At 38.9% G+C, this 20751-nt stretch overlaps 2 protein-coding genes and 2 long non-coding RNA genes across 4 annotated transcripts; 3 read left to right on the top strand and 1 right to left on the bottom strand.

The window, feature by feature from the left end:
* The first annotated feature begins 798 nt into the window (after window positions 1-798).
* Window positions 799-2758, top strand: LOC137821285 (uncharacterized). The gene is made up of 4 exons (XR_011082777.1): window positions 799-1341; window positions 1441-1643; window positions 1754-2136; window positions 2334-2758. It is a non-coding gene; the product is annotated as an uncharacterized lncRNA (long non-coding RNA).
* A 3033-nt stretch (window positions 2759-5791) lies between these two features.
* On the top strand, window positions 5792-7807 carry LOC137821284 (uncharacterized). Its single transcript, XR_011082776.1, has 4 exons — window positions 5792-6381; window positions 6481-6684; window positions 6801-7180; window positions 7376-7807. It is a non-coding gene; the product is annotated as an uncharacterized lncRNA (long non-coding RNA).
* Window positions 7808-11320: 3513 nt separating this feature from the next.
* Window positions 11321-19692, bottom strand: LOC137821991 (phospholipase D delta-like). The gene is made up of 9 exons (XM_068626830.1): window positions 18443-19692; window positions 17276-17392; window positions 16508-16702; window positions 15770-16051; window positions 15611-15679; window positions 15360-15507; window positions 14550-14698; window positions 14264-14431; window positions 11321-13914 (listed from the first exon to the last, which is right to left on the bottom strand). The coding sequence occupies exons 1-9, from the start codon at window positions 19361-19363 to the stop codon at window positions 13420-13422; spliced, it is 2544 nt and encodes an 847-aa protein (XP_068482931.1). The 5' UTR covers window positions 19364-19692; the 3' UTR covers window positions 11321-13419.
* Window positions 11376-12027, top strand: LOC137821992 (plastocyanin). Its single transcript, XM_068626831.1, has one exon. The coding sequence runs from the start codon at window positions 11376-11378 to the stop codon at window positions 11877-11879; it is 504 nt and encodes a 167-aa protein (XP_068482932.1). The 3' UTR covers window positions 11880-12027.
* Window positions 19693-20751: the final 1059 nt, after the last annotated feature.

Raw genomic sequence — 20751 nt, 5'->3', positions numbered from 1 at the left:
TAAAACTAGGGTTATCAAAAAAAAAAACTTCTGCCTTCATTCATATTGCTTAGTCCTTATATACGGACTTAAGGGCCATGGGCCTTACAATTCTTAAAATAAAAGCAACAGTTGAAACTCAAAAACAACATACTAAATAAAATGGCAGAACAAAAAGGCATGAGCTTAATCCAATATAAAATCTTTCATCCATTTGGGTTGTTTTTTGGGCCTTGTGCTTGTGTAATTACTCATTCTAACATTATTGTCCGGCTCAGAAAGCACTTTGTCCTCAAAGTGCAGTCTTGGAGTTTGTTGGGCCGGTGGGGAGGTGTTGGGTTGGATGTGGTCCAGTTGAGACGTGTCTGGAGCATTGGTTGGTGTGTAGATATTTAGAAGGGGTGCGAACTAACATTGTGTAGACTTGTTGGGTTGGACACATTGTATTTGGGCTGGGGTACCGGGTTGGCTAAGATGTGACATTGGCGCATTAGGGTTTGCTAAGGTATGTGTCGCTGGAGCATTAGGGTTAGGGTGCTTGGGTGCGTGGGATGCATTATGGGCGTTGGGCTCAAAGTCTGGGGACGCTGTGGCTACTACACGTTCCATTACATGTGGCGTGCCGTTAATGGTTATGCCAGGATGCGTGTGCAGATAGTTAGTAAGTGTGGGGTTAAAAGGTGGGGTAGGCACGTGCGTGATGGGCTCGAGGTTCTGGGGTTCCACGACACTTGTCTCGCTGTTATTGGACTCTTAGGGCGGTGGGTTCAGAAGTTTCTGATTGGTTTTTGAATGTGAGTTAAGTGTTCTTGGGCAGTTGTTTGCAGACTTGGTAGAAACTAAAGGAGCTTCTTCAGAAGTCCCTTTGAAAATCCGCAGCAGCAACACATGAAAAACAGGGTGGACACAGGCGGTCGCTGGCAGTTGTAGCTCGTACGCGACGGCTCTGATGCGGTGTAATACCTTGTATGGGCTTGAGAAGCGTGGTCCCAACTTTTGGTGTGTATGTCGTTCCAAGGTTCGTTGCCTGTAGGGTTGGAGGCGAACCAACACCCAATCTCCTCGTGCGAAACACCAATCTGTGCGGTGTTGGTACGCTTAGTCACACATTCGTTGCCTTCTACGACGCAAGTGCTCCCAAAGCTCCTAGAGGACGACGGTGTGTTCGGATAATGACCCCGGAATGGTTGCACCGTCTTGTGGGGTGCGCACGAAGTCGACAACAATGGGTGGTTGTCGATCGTACAAAGCATGGAAAGGTGAGCTTCCTATAGCAGAATGGTAGGTGGTGTTGTGCCATAACTTTGCCGAGTGAAGAAATTGATACCATTTGTTCGGTTGATTCCACACAAAGCACCTAAGGTACACTTTTAACCCTTTGTTCAACACTTCCGTTTGGCCGTCAGTTTGTGGGTGGTATGACGAGCTGAATTTTAACGTGGTTCCTTGTGCCTTGAATAGGTGTTGCCAGAAGATACTGACGAACAAGGGGTCGCGGTCGGAGACGATGGTTTTTGGTAGACCATGGAGTCGGCATATTTCCACTGAAATACATTTGGCTAGCTGTTGGGTTGTGAAGTGCGTAGGAAGAGTTAGGAAGTGGGCATATTTTGTTAATCTGTCGTAGATGACCAAATGACCGAGTGGCCAGCTGAACTTGGAAGGTGAGTAATAAAATCCATTGATATATCTTCCCGTACTTGTTCTGGAATTGGTAATGGTTGAAATAAACCTTGAATTTTTGTTGGCATGTATTTGCTTTTTTGACACACAGAGCATTGTTGGACGAAGCTATGGACGTCTCATGTCCATTTTGGGCAGTAAAAGGAAGCGGCTATGCGCTTGAGGGTCAGTTTAAAACTGGAGTGGCCGCCATAAGGAGAAGCATGAAACTTATTCATGATGCGCTGACGAAAGTCCTTTGTTGCTGGCACAAAAATTTTGGAGGCGGAAAAAGAGTAACCCATGACCTATGGAAAAAAGACTTGGTTGCTCTTGGTTTCCCATGCCTGGATCACCTCCTGGCCTTCTGCGGTGTCAAAATTTTTTGGAGTTCTTGAATCAACTGAGGCATTGGGAACGAAACTGCCAGCATGGTGAGTGTGGGTTCCTGATCCATTCTTTAAAGAGCATCAGGCGCCGCATTTTCCCATCCAGGTCGGTAAATTATTTGGAAATCATATCCCTGTAATTTAGCTGTCCATTTTTGTTGTTTTGGGGTTTGTATGGTTTGGGCAAGAAGGGTGTTGAGACTTTTCTGATCTTTGATATTGTGAAATGTTGTCCTATGAGATACTGACGCCATTTTTTTACTGACTCTGTGATGGCATACATCTCACGGACATAAACGGAAGAAGCTTGGAGCTTGGGGTTTCATCTTTTTGCTGAAGAAGGCAATAGGATGGTCTCCAACGGCCACTGCAGAGGCATCAGTTTCTACCACAAATGGAAGCTTGAAGTCAAGGAGGTGTAGAGTAGGCATTTGTGTCATGTTTAATTTCAATTTTTCAAATGCTTGTTGCGCAAGCTCCGTCCATCTAAATTTGTGGTTTTGTAATAAGTCGGTGAGAGGAGCGGCAAGTGTGGCGTAGTGCTTTATGAATTTTCTATAAAATCTGGTGAGGTCGAGGAAATCCTGTAATGTCGTGAGTGACTGTGGCTGAGGCCAATTGTGTATGGCGCTGATCTTTTATGGGTTTGGTTGGACCCATTGAGCTGTGAGCTGATATTACGTGACCTAGGTAACTTACTTCTGCGGTTGCGGAACTGCATTTGGAAAGCTTGACATTTTTATTTTGAGTGTGTAGCACTTCCAATATAATTTAGAGATGAATCATATGGTCCTGTAAGCTTGAACTATAAATTAAAATGTCATAAAAAAAAAACTAAGACAAATCATTGTAGGTATGGTTTGAGAAGATCATTTGTTGCTGCCTGAAAAGTAGAAGGGGCGTTAGTTAACCCAATAGTGCAGAAAGCTGTTTTGTGAGTGTCTTCTGGAACAAGAAGTATTTGGTGATAACCAGAGTGTAAATCTATTTTAGTAAAAACAGTAGCTTAGGCTAACTCATCTAGCCATTCATCAATGGTAGGAATGGGAAATGGTCACGAATGGTGGCCGCATTTAGGGCTCTATAGTCAACACAGAAACGTCATGTACCATTTTTTTTATTAGCAGCACGGGGAAGAAAAAGGGCTTGTACTGGGTTGGATAATACCCTCTTGCAACATTCATATATGAGAACAGTGATTACTTCCTTATGGTGGTGTGAGTAGCGATAGGGTTTTAGCTTGATGGGTGAGGTTTTAGGTAACAACGGGATATGGTGGTCACCCGTGAGGTTTTTGAAAGATAGTGTGGTATTTCTGAAGGAGGGATTGAATGGGTGAGGGTAGATTGTCTAACGAAGAGGAGGGGTGAGCAATGGTTGTGTATGTGGTTGAGCTGGGCTGGTTTTCCACCGATAAGAGGTGAAGGGATGCAATAGAGTTATTAGATATATAGTGACAAAATTGGTGGTAAGTGGTAGTTGTTGGGGTGGGTGAGGTGGAGGCTTGGAGGGTAATTTGTTGATTGTTGTGTGTGAAAGCTATGCTGGGGATTGCGAAATCTTCATGGATGGATCTCAGTGTACTTAACCAATCTATGTCAAGGACAACATCCACACCTTCAATGGGAAGAAGGTAAAAAAGGATAGTAAAGGTGGAGTGTTGAGTGAGATATCCACTTATGGGCAAAGTCCTTGACACTAGATGAAAGCCCAATTACCAACCATAACAGATAGTGGTGGGCTAGGAGATATGGTTAGGTGTAAATGGCAGGCGATACGTGGTTGAAGGATGTTGTGCGAGCTACCTGAATCAATAAGAACGGTGACTGGAAGATTGCGGTTTAAACTTATGAATTTGAGGGTTTTTGGGGAAATGGTACCTGAGATGGCTTGTGGGGAGATGTGAAAATGGAGGGGAGTAGTGTATTCGGAGGGTGAGACGAATTGCTCGGTGGGTTCATTTAAGGTATCAGGATCATCCAAGAGAAGTAAAAAACGAGATGTAGTACACTTATGGCCAGGAAAGAACTTTTCATCACAATTGTAGCATAGACCTAGGGCACGTCGTTCTTGCATTTGGGAAGATGAGAGACGTTTTATGGGTATTTGATCTGATGGTGGGGTAGGGTAAGGGTATTAGGTCTAGTGTTTGTGAATGAAGAAGTAGTGGTGGTGTGGTGTGGTGGTGGGCTAAAACGGTGTTGTTTAGGTTTAGAATCTCTGAGTTTGTCTTCAATAAGCTTGGCTAGTCCTATGTCTTGGGCTATAGAGTAAGGATTTAATATAGTGAGCTCTCTGCGAATGTCAATACTCAAACCAGAAATGAAGCAATTAAGTATAGTCTCGGGAGTGAGACCCACCACACAGTTGTATAAATGTTCAAACCTGCCTTGGTATTCTGTGACTGTGGAGGTTTGTTGGAGTTTGAATAACTCAACTTGGTGATTGATATATGTTGATGGGCCAAAACGGAGCTCCAAGGCCCTTGTGAATGATTGCCAATCTATGAGGAGGTTATTGTTGTGCAGCCATTTAAACCAGGAGAGAGCATCTCCCTGCATGTGGAATCCCACCATGAGCAAACGCTGGTCTAGGGGAATTTGATAGAATGAAAAATAATGATCTGCCTGAAAAAGCCAGTCCAGAGGATTGGTACCTTCAAAAAAAGGTAGGGTAAGTGTTGGTGGTTGTAGAGAAGGGGGTTGTTGCTAGTGGGAGTGAGAATGCGATGATAGAGGACTTGTTTGGTGGTGATGCAGAGGATTTGGATTTTCAGGGTGTGTGAGGAGGGTGACTTGATCCAGCAGTGATGTGACATAGGAGTGGAGGTTGTCATTCTTTGCTTCTAGGGTAGACTCTTTGCTAGAGGTGTCCTTTAATTGGTTTTGAATCAGGGTGAGTTGAGCTTGGATGGTGTGGATGAACTCTTCCATGTCCTTGGATGATAGTTTGGGAGCCATATCAATGAAAGCACCAATTATAGACCTTTGTTACTGTTATACTAAAACTAGGGTTATCACAAAAAAAACTTTTGTCTTCATTCATACAGACTTAAGGGCCATGGGCCTTACAATTCTTAAAATTAAAGCAACAACTGAAACTAAAAAACAACATACTAAATAAAATGGCAAAATAAAAAGGCATGGACTTAACCCAATATAAAATCTTTCATCCAATTAGGTTGTTATTTTTGTCTTGTTCTTGTGTAATTAATCATTCTAACATTACTCTCCGACTCAGGAAGCACTTTGTCCTCAAAGTACAATCTTGGAGTCTAATGGGCCAGTGGAGAGGTGTTGGGCTGGATGTGGCCCAGTTGAGACGTGTCTGGAGCATTGGGTGGTGTGTGGGGATATTTAGAACGGGGTGCGAATTGACATTGTGTAGGCTTGTTGGGTTGGGCACATTGGATTTGGGCTTGGGCACTGGGTTGGGTAGGATGCGTCATTGGCACATTAGGGTTTGTTAAGGTATGCATCGCTAGTGCATTAGGGTTTGCCAAGGTATGTGTCACGATTGCATTAGGGTTAGGGTGCGTGGGATGCATTATGGGCGTTGGGCTCAATGTTTGGGGACGTTGTGGCTGTTGCACGTTCCTTTACACGTGGCATGCGGTAATGGTTGTGGCAGGATGCGTGTGCAGATAGTTAGAAAGTGTGGGGGTAAAAGGTGGGGTAGGCACGTGCGTGATGGGCTCGAGGTTCTAGGGTTCCACCACACTTGTCTCGTTGTTATTGGACTCTTAGGGCGGTGCGTTCAGAAGGTTTTGACTGGTTTTTGAATGTGAGTTAAGTGTTGTTGGGCAGTTGTTTGCGGACTTGGTAGAAACTAAAGGAGCTTCTTCAAAAGTCCCTTTCAAAATTCGCAGTAGCGACACATGAAAAACAGGGTGGACGTGGGCGGTCGCTGGCAGTTGTAGCTCGTACGCGGCGGATTCGATGCGGCGTAATACCTTGTATGGGCCTGAGAAGCGCAGTCCCATCTTTTGGTGTGTACGTCGTTCCAAGGTTCGTTGCCTGTAGGGTTGGAGGAAAACCCACACCTAATCTCCTGGTGCGAAACTCCGATCTGTGCGGTGTTGATTCGCTTGGTCACACATTCGCTTCCTTGTAAGATGCAAGTGCTCCTGGAGCTCCTGAAGGACGACGATGTGTTCGGATAACGACCCCGAAATGGTTGCACCGTCTTGTAGGGTGCGCACGAAGTCGACAACAGTGGGTGGTTGTCCACCATACAGAGCATGGAAGGGTGAGGTTCCTATAGCCGAATGGTGGGTGGTGTTGTGCCATAACTCTGCCAAGTGAAGAAATTGATACCATTTGTCCGGTTGATTTCCCACAAAGCACCTGAGGTACACTTCTAACCCTCTATTCAACACTTCCGTTTGGTCGTCAGTTTGTGGGTGGTATGACGAGCTGAATTTTAACGTGGTTCCTTGTGCCTTGAATAGGTGTTGCCAGAAGGTACTGACGAACAAGGGGTCGCAGTCGGAGACGATGGTTTTTGGTAGACCATGGAGTCGGCATATTTCCACTGAAAATCGTTTGGCTAGCTGTTGGGCTGTGAAGTGCGTAGGAAGAGCTAGGAAGTGGGCATATTTTGTTAATCTGTCACAGATGACCCAAATGATCGAGTGGCCAGCTGAACTTTGAAGGTGAGTAATAAAATCCATTGATATATCTTCCCATACTTGTTCTGGAATTGGTAATGGTTGAAGTAAACCTTGAATTTTGTTGGCATGTATTTGTTTTTCTGACACACGGAGAATAGTTGGACGAAGCTATGGACGTCTCATGTCCATTTCGGCCAGTAGAAGGAAACGGATATGCGCTTGAGGGTCAGTTTAAAACTGGAGTGGCCGCCATAAGGAGAAGCATGGAACTCATTCATGATGCGCTAACAAAAGTCCTTTGTTGCTGGCACAAAAATTTGGTGGCAGAAAAAGAGTAACCCATGGCCTGTGGAAAAAAGACTTGGTTGCTGTTGGTTTCCTGTGCATGCCTAGATCACCTCCTGGCCTTCTGCGGTGTCAAAAAAATTTTGGAGTTCTTGAATCAGCTGAGGTAATGGGGACGAAACTGCCAACATGTTGAGTGTGGGTTCCTCAACCATTCTTGAAAGAGCATCAGCCGCCGCATTTTCCCGTTCAGGTTGGTAAATTTTTTGGAAATCATATCCCTATAATTTAGCTGTCCATTTTTGTTGTTCTGGGGTTTGTATGGTTTGGGCAAGAAGGGTGTTGAGGCTTTTCTTATCTGTGATTATTGTGAAATGTTGTCCTATGAGATACTGACGCCATTTTTTTACTGACTCTGTGATGGCATACATCTCACGGACATAAACAGAAGAAGCTTGGAGCTTGGGGTTCATCTTTTTGCTGAAGAAGGCAAGAGGATGGCCATTTTGACTGAGTACAGCTCCAACGGCCACTGCGAAGGCATCAGTTTCTACCACAAATGGAAGCTTGAAGTCAGGGAGGTGTAGAGTAGGCATTTGTGTCATATGTAATTTCAATTTTTCAAATGCTTGTTGCGCAAGCTCCGTCCATCTAAATTTGTGTTTTTGTAATAAGTCGGTGAGAGGAGCAGCGAGTGTGGCGTAGTGCTTTATGAATTTTCTATAAAATCCAGTGAGGGCGAGGAAACCCCGTAATGTCGTGAGTGACCGTGGCTGAGGCCAATTGTGTATGGCGCTGATCTTTTGTGGGTCTGGTTGGACCCCTTGAGCAAAAAAAATTTGAGTGTGTAGCACTTCCAATATAGTTTTGGGATGAATCATATGGTCCTGTAAGCTTGAACTGTAAATTAAAATGTCATAAAAAAAACTAAGACAAACTTGCGGAGGTATGGTCTGAGAAGATCATTCATTGTTACTTGAAAAGTAGAAGGGGTGTTAGTTAACCCAAATGGCATGACTAGGAATTCGTAATGACCATCAATAGTGCGGAAAGCTGTTTTGTGAGTGTCTTCTGGAACAAGAAGTATTTGGTGACAACTAGAGTGTAAATCTATTTTAGTAAAAACAGTAGTTGAGTCTAACTCATCTAGCACGACAACTAGAGTGTAAATCTATTTTAGTAAAAACAGTAGTTGAGTCTAACTCATCTAGCAATTCATCTAGCAATTCATCAATGGTAGGAATGGGGAAATGGTCACGAATGGTGGCTGCATTTAGGGCTCCATAGTCAACACAAAAATGTCATGGACCATTTTTTTTTTTATTAGCAACACCGGGAAAAAAAAGGGCTTGTATTGGGTTGGATAATACCCTTTTGCAACATTTCATAAATGAGAGCAGTGATCACTTCCTTGTGGTGGTGTGAGTAGCAATAGGGTTTTACCTTGATGGGTGGGGTGTTAGGTAACAACGGGATATGGTGGTCATGTGAACTCTGTTGGGGTAACCCGTGAGGTTTTTGAAAGATAGTGTGGTATTTCTGAAGGAGGGATTAAATGGGTGAGGGTAGATTATCTAACGGAGAAACGGAGAGGAGGGGTGAGCAATGGTTGTGTTTGTGGTTGAGCTGGGCTGGTTTTCCACCGATAAGAGGTGAAGGGATGCAATAGAGTTATTAGATAGATAGTGACAAAATTGGTGGTAAGTTGTAGCTGTTGGGGTAGGTGAGGTGGAGGCTTGGAGGGTAATTTGTTGATTGTTGTGTGTGAAACTAGGGTTATCAAAAAAAACTTTTGTCTTCATTCATATTGCTTAGTCCTTATATATGAACCTAAGGGCCATGCTTACAATTCCTTAAATTAAAGCAAGAGTTGAAACTCAAAAACAACCTACTAAATAAAATGGCCGAACAAAAATGCATGGTTTAATCCAATATAAAATCTTTCAAATAAAATGGCTGAACAAAAATGCATGACTTAACCCAATATAAAATCTTTCATGCAATTGGATTTTTTTTTTTTCCTTGTACTTATGTAATTATTCATTCTAACAATTGGCTTGTTGCATTTTAAGGGCAAAATCTGATTTCCCATTACGTTAATTTAACCCATTTTTATCTGTCTTGTCATTTCATTGATATATATTTTTAGTGCTGATTTGTCTTTTTTTTTAAACAATGGAAAAACTTTTCCTTTGATCCCGAAATGGGTGTTGTTTCTGCGTGGTTGGCGAGGTCTTTTCCATTCCATATAAAATATTATATTAAATTAAAAGGGAACAATATAACACAATGCAAAATATTAGCAAGCATGGTGAAATGTTAGAGGAGGCCGTGATTGTTTTTCTAATCATTAGAAATGGGTGGTGAGTTATCTAATTATTTCTGGTAACTTTATGGTCAATAATTTATGTCTATTATATTTTTAAGCATGATTTCCTTTAAAATGTTAGTAATATATATTTAAAACCTTTTTTTTCTAGTACTATTGTGATTATTAAATAAAAATTTAAATTACCTCATTAAATAATCTCTACATTTTAGTAAATATTATCTAAATAATAGTATAAGTATTACAGCTTCCTTATTACAATGATAAACATAACAGGTTTATTTAACAACATAGCCTATAGAAAAAAATATTTGGGTTATTTTGGTTTACTATTTTTATTATTTGTCACCTACATTTTTTTAAAATGAACTTCCTAAAAGTAGTGGGAGTTTTCAAACCGTCGAGAATAGTGAAAGTTTTTACATCACCTGTAATCAGTTAATGACAATCTTTCAGGAGTAGAGCAAACTGCGGATAACGCATTTAACGGAGTTAAAATCGTCGGTAACACCATATATAATTCTTGTTATAAATAATTTTTTTTAGTGTAAATATACATAATAAAATATAAATTGAATAATTGTACTTATAAAATAATTAAAATAAAATAAAAGTATTACTTTTGTAGTAGATACATTAAATTTGAAGTAAGTGTTTTTAAATTTGAATTAAGTGTTTAAGTGTTTTTCTTTCTCGGGAAATTATATCTCATACATCATTTTTTTTTTTACTTTGCTTTTTGACAATTAATTTTTTTTATTTTTTAAATATAATATTTTATTATTAAATGAAATCTAAAGTAAAATAAAAGTGAGAGAAATGTTAAATAATTTTTTTTTCTCGATCTCTTGTCGTTATCTCTCTCTCTCTTACCTTCTTTCTTCCCTTTCCTTTTCCTTACTTTCTCTCTCTCCTCATCCCAACTCATTTTTATAGCCAATTTTTTCTATTTCTTATTTTTAACTGCAACCATTAATGGCATCAAGATTTTTTTTTTACCCTAACTTATCCTTTCATATCTCTTTCTTTTAATTTAAATTAATCAATTTTTATTATATTTGTGTCTTATATTTCAATAATTTAGAATGATACTAGCAAAAAAGATAATGTGTGTCTCTATTGTTTCTTATTCCTCCATCCAAATTCCCCCTCTGTTGATGATTATTAGTAATAATCTAAAATTCCTTACAAATGATTTATTTCCACACAAAAAAACAGAGAAGGAAAAAATTACAAACAACAACTTATTTTCTTTTATTTAGTTAGATAAAGAATATAAAATATAAAATATAAAAAATAATATGGTTTTCTTGAAAGTTTGAGGTAGGCTATGACATTTATCTTAAATGGACGTATCCGTGTCGGACACACGTATCCGTGTCGATACTCGTAAGACATTTATCGGTGAAGTGTTCAATTCAAAAAATATTTGTTGAATTTTTGAAAATTCTAACACGTTCTAACACAAATTTAAAAGGTATAAATACAATAATTTTTTTAAAAATCAAATTTATTGTATAAACTTTTATTATGATTATAAAAATAAGAAACAAATTCTTTTGAACCAGTCATGAAAAATATATTTCTGCCTAAAAAAATCTGAAACATAATTTTACACATAAATATTTATTTTTAATTTATATAATTTAAAATTATATAATATATACATCCGTATTATAATATCTACATTTTAAAGATTTTAAACATCATATGTATCTCCTAATCCTTCCGTCGTGCCCGTATACCTATTGTCTTACTAATATAAGATTCAGCAGCTCTTATTGGCTTGTGTTAATTACAGAACAGTGGGAGATTGTATTTGTACGAAGGTCAGTGAAAGAAATGAAAGAAAAAAAAAATCTAAGCCACGTCAGAGGATAACATCGAAGCCAACCAATGGCAGAAATGGTGATGAGATGATGAGATAACCCCTTCCAAACACACCTTCACTGTACATTATCTGCATCACCCATTGTTCCTCTAGTCTCAGCCACACAAAAACCAATCCACACTTTTCTCCATTTTCTCACTCTATAAGAAATAACCTTCGCTTTTCTCCATTTTGATTTCCCATTCCACACACCAACCTCACTCGCCAGACCTTCCTTCACAGACAAACATGGCCGCCGTCACCTCCGCAGCCGTCGCTATTCCCTCATTCACCGGCCTCAAGGCGAGTGGACCAACCAAAGTGAGTGCTGCCGCAGTTAAAGTCTCAGTTCCCCAGGCCCCACGCTTCGGCATCAAGGCTTCCCTCAAAGACCTTGGAGCCGCAGTTGTGGCCACCGCCGCCAGCGCCGTTCTCGCCAGCAATGCCATGGCCCTTGAAGTCTTGCTTGGTAGCGGTGACGGCTCTTTGGTGTTCGTTCCCAGCGAGTTCTCCGTTCCCTCTGGGGAAAAGATCGTGTTCAAGAACAACGCAGGGTTCCCGCACAACGTTGTTTTCGACGAGGACGAGATTCCTGCTGGCGTGGATGCTGTGAAAATCTCTATGCCCGAGGAAGAGTTGCTGAACGCACCTGGTGAGACTTACGTCGTCACTTTGGATACCAAGGGAACCTACAGTTTCTACTGCTCGCCTCACCAAGGAGCTGGTATGGTCGGAAAAGTCACTGTTAACTAAATCTATGTGTCTGTGATTGAAGAAGAAAATTGTGGTGGTTCGTTCTTGTGATTTTGTTTTTTAGAAGAGCTTAATTCACATGTTCTTGTTATCATGGGATATGTTATTTATGTGATGAATGAACCGATATATAATGTCTTTCTTGTAATTCATTTACTTCCTTTCGTTTCTTTTACCATCCGTTCCCTTCTGGTCTAATCAAGACTAAGTTTTATGGGTTTCACTAGACTGAGATGTTGGATTTGGAGAAGAACACAGTAGTATGCTATTTCGTTAGGACAATTGCTCTCTATAACGTATAAGCAGATAGTTTTCTTTCTGATGAAAGATGTCCTGTTCGAAATAAACTCAAATTATACTCTATACAAATTTTTTTGACAATGCGTTAGATATAAAGGAATTGCGTCTGCAGAATTCAAATATTAAGTTAAATATAATGAAATTACGTTTACAAACTTCAAATACTTGACATTTTCATGTGCATGGTTTACAATGTAGTTATTTCGAACACATTACATTATTTAGGCATGCTTGTGAAGTTAAATTTTTTTATGAAACTTGAATTTAACATGACGTATTTTCGGGAAAGATGAAGTATCATTTGGGTAGGGAGATTCTAAAGGTATTAGTCAAAATTTTGCAGGTGAAGATGATATTAATATATAAAAAAAATGTTACTTTTGATAACTGAATAATAAAAACACCAGTTTATAACTCTATTTTATATTGCTTGCTGATCTTTTAAATTGTTGGAGTTGGGATTCACAATTAATCTTTCGCATGAGGATAATGTCTGACTTTGAGTTAGTAGTAATCAAGGCAGAACCTTCATTACGAGATTGTACATTTTTTTTTCTCTACTTTGATGAAAAAAAGACTCAATGTGTTGCAGAAAATAATATTTATGAGAGAAGAAGAAAATTTGACTAAATTGATTTTATTAATTTTAAGAATTAAAATTATAATGCATCATCTAAATTTATTAAAGTTACAGCTTCAAGAATGTCTTTTTGATTAGCACACATGGTATAATTTTTATTTTATTTTAACTATTGACAAATCTTTTAGAAATACTAGTAAAATTAGAGATAAATTCATTAAATTTAAAATAGACAAAGACAAAAGGATGGTACTTAGAAATGGTTGAAAGAGAAAGAAGAAAATACTAGTTTCTGGTATAGAAAAAATATTTATCAGTAAGATAAATTACCAATATTTTTCCTACTCAAATGTTAAATTTGAATCAGTACAATGATGATTATTAACATGTGTTATGAGTGATTTAAGGATTAGGGATGCAAATATACAAGTGGAAGGGAAATGAATGAATGGTTTATTGGACGTTGGAGCGTTTTGGCAGAAAAGAATTGATACACATATACAATGTCGGCGTGACATGGCAGTCCACTAATAAATACTATAAGAAGCCTGTTGCATACTATACCGTATAGATGATTAAAAAAAAATCATGGGCAATGTGCCCTCTGAGATTTGGTACTTACTCCCATTTTCAGTTAGAAATTAAGAGTGTATGCTATGCCTATGTGGTTAGAGCATCAGGAAGGTTAGACCTGGAGCCAAGCACCTTGCCCCCAACATCTGGGAAAGACTCAAATCCGGGTATGGACTTTACCTTCCCATTGATATTTATATTCACAGGATATTTTATCAGGTGCCCTTTCAATGGAGTATAATCATCAGCTATGTACTTTCTCCAGTTTTCTTCAGCAATATTGTTCACACTTTTCACGCACTCCAGACTTTCAGGATCCTTAAAGCAACCTTCTATGCTCCCCGTGTGTTCTGCCCATAAAGACATCCTATACCCATAAACCTGACCATGTGGATGCCCCTTTTTCGCACTCCATGTATGACGGGGTTGATATGCACCCATGGCTATCTCAGTGTCTCTTGATCCAGCCATGGATCGTTGATTGATGTTGGCAGACCCAAGAATTACATATTCATCATCCACAACCATTCCCTTGGCATGTACATAAATCATGAACCTTCGGAACTTTTGTGAGGCTGAAATCTGATAATATAAAGATTTGAACGTGATTAAATGCAAAACAAGAATAATAGGCCCGAACTACCTATCCACCAACAAGTACATTGTCATTACTTCGCAATTAAAAGACAAGAACTTGTTTTCTAAAATATCTCTAACTTGATATTATAAATTAAAAGAAGTCGTTAAAAATAGAATCACCATTAAATGAAAAGTGTTTTAGAAAAAATGTTACTAAATAAGCTGAAATAAGTTAAATTTATTTATATTTAAACTCAAAGTATATCACAACTGGCTAAAACCTGTCAATTGCTAGTTTATTGATTCCTTCCTTTAATAATGTGTCAAACTCAGAAAATATTTGAATGATTACCGTTTCGCCATTATCTGGAGGCAAATTACTTGAGCTTAAAAAATCAGTTTTGAACGGCTCTCGGTTTCCAAGACAATAAAAGTTGAGATAATCTAGTGGATGACTGTCAAGTTGCATAGCTTTTATTTCCCGAGCTATGACATCATACATCATTTGCATAGTTTGTCCCTGAAAATGCCAATTCTTTTTAATTAATAAATATAACACTTGCAATAGATCAACGAACAAATGTTTTCCTATTTTAGATTTTTGTATGATAAGCTAGCAACGTAATTTTTTAACTAACCTGCCAAAAGAGTATCTCTTGCACAGTAGCAGATGAAGGGGTACCTTCGGGCCACATTGGGATGACAATATAAACTGTAAATCTCTCCTTGGATCGTATCTTACTGACTATCTTCAGTGCCAACTCCATCGGAATTAGGTTATCAGCGCCTGATCAATAAAAAATAATGGAATTTTAGATAAGTAGAAAATGTTACTAAAAAATAATGAAAAGAACGATGTCAATAACCAAGTCTTGTCCCACTAGGTGGCCTTTTATTGAGGGAAAAACAAGAGCTTTCAAGTGATGCAGATATTCTCAGGCCACACAATCGTAGTCAATACCTTATAATTTACTTAGACCCAGTTTTTCATTCATCAATTGTGTTAAGCAGAAGTTCGATTTACACCATGGGAGCTAAAAACAACGGTATTGTGATATGATCCAAACTCATTCTTACAGTTAGGCCCAAAGGAATATTAATACCATATCTTATCTTCTATTAATGATAAAAATGAGTGAGCTAGGTTCAAAAAGGAAATTATTAAGAAACAATTATCGTTTCTATTTTGTGTGTAACAACATTATTCTAGGATACCGAGGTGTGTATCATTCTGTTATAAATATAAAACTCATTGTAATGATCTAATATTGGAATCAGAATTAAGTCTATTTCTTCCTTTTGTTTAAGGAGTTTTCTAGCGTTCTGAGCTTAAAAGTAGTATAATGCATGTCACGTGCTAAATAGTAGTCATAGGTGCTTATATAGAAATTATGAGCAATAACAGATGCAACAAGTTACATTAGTAAGCATCAATATTCTGCCAAAACCTGCATCTTTGTAAGCTGGCCAAGCAAAGGAAGATCCGACAAAATATTGATTCTCGATATAAATAAAATGTTGAGCAGATCTGATAGCATGTATATATGCTGTTTGAATACTCTTGTCTACAACCAAATTTTTTGCACAAACAAGGTTCTGCAATGAATGGAAATAAAAAGGAAATTAACGACACAGGGAAATCCAAAAGTTCTATGACATTAATATAAATATTAAGCAATTCAATGTTTGGATAACTTACCTGGGACTCAGCTTCAAATACATCCTTAGGAAATCCTTTCAAAGAGCCAGAATCTATGGATCGAAAAACCTGTGAAGAACATAAAAAAGTAAACTAAACAAAATCTTTGTTGAAAAAAAAAAGGAAGCAGAAGACACTTAAAGACAGTGAACTAGGGACCTGAACATGCCAATTTTTAGGATCGTCTTCCTTTGAAACCCATAGTTCAGGATCATCGGTTTGAATTGATTCAGAAGGACTAAGAATCCAAGAGATGCGTTCTAACTTGATCAAAGAATCATCGTGCCAGTGAGATACTCTTTTGAGTTTTCGACCCAACTCAGACCATCTGGTGGCCTTTTTCCAACGCTGCTCAAAATTAGTGAGTATATCGTATGCAGCAGGGCCTTCAATTTTGCAATGTAAATCATGCCATGGTTGCCTTGGACCCTTGGTTCCCGTCTATTAATAAAAGTGGAAGACAGGAAAAATTTCAGTTGGTAACTGTACACTTATGATCTCAATATCGGTATCAAAGAAACATCAAACGACAGTTTATATTTATGAAGCAACTACTTGATGCGAAGTGCCGATGACAACAGTATAACATGCTAAACCTGCCGAGTGAGTGGAAGGCCTGAAAGTTTTCGGTCACTATTTTTAACATGTTAAACAATTATAATATGTTAAAACAACGCCCTTGTGAATATCTATACATCAAACTAAGAAATCACTAATATCTATTGTCTTATTAATTAACCTCACTGAATAAAACAAGTCTACTTTTGCTTATTAGAGAAGGAAACAGAAACAGGACATATATCGTCCTAAAAACAAAAGCTTTTATGAGTGTGTGTGTAATCGATGCATATTTTGGAATCCGACAACTTCTACGTAACTCAGAGATTATGAACTTACGCAAAATGTGGGATTATGAAAATCGTCCTGATAAACAGTGTCAACATCGCGAAAAATTCTGTGCTCAGGTGTATCATACCGGCCATCACAAAGATCTAGACCACCTATAAATGCAGTTATCTTCCTATTATTCCCGTGTGCTTGAGTATCCACAATCACACATTTCTGATGATGTGTAAAGAGCGTTCCAACAACCTGAAGTTTTGCGTCAAAGTAATATAGTCAACATGTTTTTCAATTTTTCGAAAACAAAAATAACGTATTTTCAGAAAAGCAACTCTGTTGAGATTAAAAAATCTCAACTCTTGATTATTAAATTAACAAAAAAAAAATTCTGGGTTAACTGTTAAATTAAAAGTTTGCATATGCCAGGCAAGCAGTTTGGGCAATACAAAAAGGAAGGTTTCCCACTAATTCATTAACACATCAATGCAAAATTCAAGGAAGGAATTTATCCTGTGAAAGGGAATTAAATTCATGTTACATTTTGCATGATCTTGTCAAGTAAAAATTTGTTTCTGCTTCTCTCTTCATAAACATTTATAGATTTTGGTATGGCCTCTCGTGTTTAATGTCTATCAAGACAAAGAAATATTATTTTATCATTTAAAATCTAACAACGTTAGGATCCGTCCCTCATATGCATATATTAAAATTAGAGAGGCATTCTGAAAAGATGGAAAGCAAACGTGATCAAGTAATCAAGAACTTTCTAAAAGAAAAATGACAAAATCTGGGAAAGCTACTAAACCATAGCATAAAGCATGCCTGCTGCCTGAAAATGCTAAGCTTACTGCTGGCATATCTTGGTGAAAGCAAACATCTAACTGAAGAATGCTTGAAAAACTTTCGAGTTTCTTCATCATGCGTTTGCATTACTCCAGTCTGCAATCAAATTCACTAACTTGTAATGCTGCGAAAAGAAAAAACTCAACAAACACCATATTCAACTAGGCAGAATGCCAAACAAAAAGCAAATATGTCCGAATCGGTATCGGTGTTCAAGCAACTGGGAAGTACAAAATCGAAGTGCATATAATATAAGTTAGAACTTAGACGATGAACACACAGCCATGTGCCCATACAACAGGTGATTTGAAATCGTAATCTGTCTCTGGCTATTTAAATCAAAATTGAAGAGCGGTACTACTGTAAGGTCCAATTTGAATACCAATCCAATATCAATAACGGAAGGAAGATCATCAAACCATTCCTAAAAGGCTGTATCAATACGTCACAAGCACGTTCCAACGAAGGAACAAAAATCACATCAACATGTTACTCCTCAAACTTTGTAAGCTAAAAAATAAATAAAAACTACATTTACAGCTATGTCTAGATTCTGTTTGGGAAATAAACTCAGTTTCTTATCATAATTGGTTATCCTTAGTGTGTTTGCACACCTATATTTTGTCTGAAACGAAGTTTTCATAAAATTAAGATTTGAGTTTCTTTTGCAAATCCAGTTTACAAAATAAAAACTCCTCCAAAATAAAATTTGTCAATTTTAATTCAAAGATGCACAATACTACAAAATCTGAACAATACCACAATGTATGGATGCTTAACTTTTTAACTTGGTGGTGAGCGGTCACATATCAGTTTAATTGACAAAATCATGTATTATTTTTTCAATCCTACAATTTAAATATGATTTCATGTTATATATTTAAAGATTTCATTTCACACATATGCCAAGTGTTTTAAGGGAGAGTGAATATCACTATGTTCTCACTCCTCAATACAATTGTATACAATAGCAAACATGTACAAGAAGATTAAATTAAAACTTCTAAGCTATCATTCATCAGTTTGTACAGTAAAATTCACATTTAAATAATAAAAAAAAAACAGAAACACGATTGAACATCGTCATCGTCAACGAACATTACATTTTCACCACAAAAGGAATGCTGAAACATAAAATGTACATACCGTGTTAATGAAAAACTTGCTGTGCGAAGTCTTATCATCCCAAACCAATAGTAAAACTCGCAAACCTTCTTGAGACTTGTACTTGAGCAACTCCCCCAAATTTAAACTACCACCGCTAGGTAAAGGTTTGGTAGGCTCTCTCACGAGCCTAACCTTATGGTAGATGGACCAACCCACAATGTAAACCAAATGGTGCGCTTCCAAAATGGCGTGGCATATATCTTCCCAGCACTTCCCATGCTCAAACACCACACCCTCGTCTAACTCAACCTCCGGCAACATCCCCTCAGGCACGTGCGCGTCCTGATACAGCGTCACAGCCCCTCCGTGTCGGACTGGGAAATACGAGTCACGAACCACGAACCGGTCCGGATCCGGTTCGTCGATGGACCGGAACATGCGATTGTCCTCGCACCTCGTGAATTTCATGGCGAGGCGCAGCGCGCAGTCAGGCTTTGGCGGCTTCCCGAACGAGCCGATGATCGGGAACCAGTCGCTGATGGGCTCGCAGGAGAGGATCCTCTCGGCGGAGACGGTGACGACTCCAATGAGGTCGGCTCCGAACATGTCGTTGTCCTTGACGAAGAAGTCGACCTGCGCGGCCGGGTGCGCGAGCGGGATCTTGAAGTGCTCGTCCCAGGTAGGGTTCTGCGAATTAGAGATCACGCGGGTGCGCGCGACGGTGGCGCCGGCAAGGCAGACGGTGACGTAGGGATCGCTGGTGATGATCTTGCGGTGGCGGTGGCGGGCGCGGTGGAGCTTCCGTTTTCCGGTGATGGAGGCACTGCAAGTGTTGAGGGCGGAGAAGAACCTTCGAACGCGCTCGGAGAGCAAGTCCATGTTGGGAAGAAAGCGAGCCTCGACGATTACCAGATCGAGGGTCCCATGGAGGTAGACAACGGTGTTGTGTTTTTGAGGCATTGTGATGGCGGAGGGGTCACCGGTGGGTGAGATTAGATTGAAGGAGGTTTTGCGACGGAGAGTGATAGGGAGCGTCGTTGAATAATGCGAAGCGGAACCTTCGAACGCTCGCTACCACGATACGGCGTTACGGAGGCTACAGCATTATTACTCCGTCGGTTTATTTGTTCGGCGGCGAAACCGAATGGAATGCCACTGGCGATGCTGTGTTCAATTAATATTATAAGTTACTTAATATGGTGGCGTTCGCGGGAAAGAGAGGGTAACGGGATTGGCCATTCGTTCTCTTCTGTTCGTTGCCGTTGGCGTCTAATTTTGGACACGTCAACACGTGTAAATGGCAGGATTAGGAGATCTTATGCAATGGTTATGGGAACAAGATCCTCTCGTGTCAGCCCAATAAATACTTTGTGGGGCCTTTTTTACTCCTTGGGCCCTCATTCCATTTCCTACCTTAACAGATCCATATCCCTCCATAATTTTAAATTACTGTTACTACCATACAACTATTCTTCTACAACCTATGCAGTTCTTATTATTTCCCTTTTTAACATCTATTTTACATATTTTATATATTTATATTTGATAGAGAGATTAAACATAATAAAAAATAATGATCACAAAATTAAGAAAAATTTAAAAATTATTCAGAGACGTCAGTAAAAAAATTACTGAAAAATTAGAAGTGAATCTTCCATGAGGAATAAAGACTACAAATATAACTCCCAAATAATATTACATGATTATCCCAATTAATAAAAAATGTGACGGCACATATGATTATCCCATTCTTTTAATGATAATATGTAGTCATTATAAACTAACTTTTCTCAAACGAGTGTTGGGGCCTAGAGAAAAATTGTGTTGCTCTTCCTCTCGTCGGTCACCTATACTCTTAGTTTCCTGTTTGACCTTCCTTCTTTCGGTCGTGCGGTAACACAGGCTGGGAGGGTACCTGCAGAAGGCACCCTAACGATAAAGTCAGTTAGGGTGTCGGCACTCAGTTGTCAGAGTACTGTAGATAATGACGTACCTGGTTTTTGGAATTTGTGCTATTTATAATACCTTAATGGACCTTCGTTGGTGGGCTGGATTATGGGGTTGGTTCATGTTTAGGGTTTCTTAATTATGGATTAACCCTGTTGACTTGGTAAATCCATGGCTCGTCATCATGGGTCGGTCGGTCACGTGTCATCACATGACCTCCTTGTCGTGGTCGAGTGATCGAGTTCCTGATCGACTCTCCGAATGATTCGGTCGCGCCAGTAGAGAATCCAGAAGCTTTAATAAAGAAAAAAATCATTTCATAAACTAAAATGGATGATTTTTTTAAATTTTAAAAATAAATTTAACATTTATTGAAACGCGCTTATAAAATAATAAAATTC

This window comes from Phaseolus vulgaris, chromosome 9 (genome assembly GCF_000499845.2).
Source record: "Phaseolus vulgaris cultivar G19833 chromosome 9, P. vulgaris v2.0, whole genome shotgun sequence".
Taxonomy (NCBI): Eukaryota; Viridiplantae; Streptophyta; class Magnoliopsida; order Fabales; family Fabaceae; genus Phaseolus; species Phaseolus vulgaris.
Note: the sequence above shows the minus strand (reverse complement) of the source record. Positions and strands in the feature narration are given on the sequence as shown.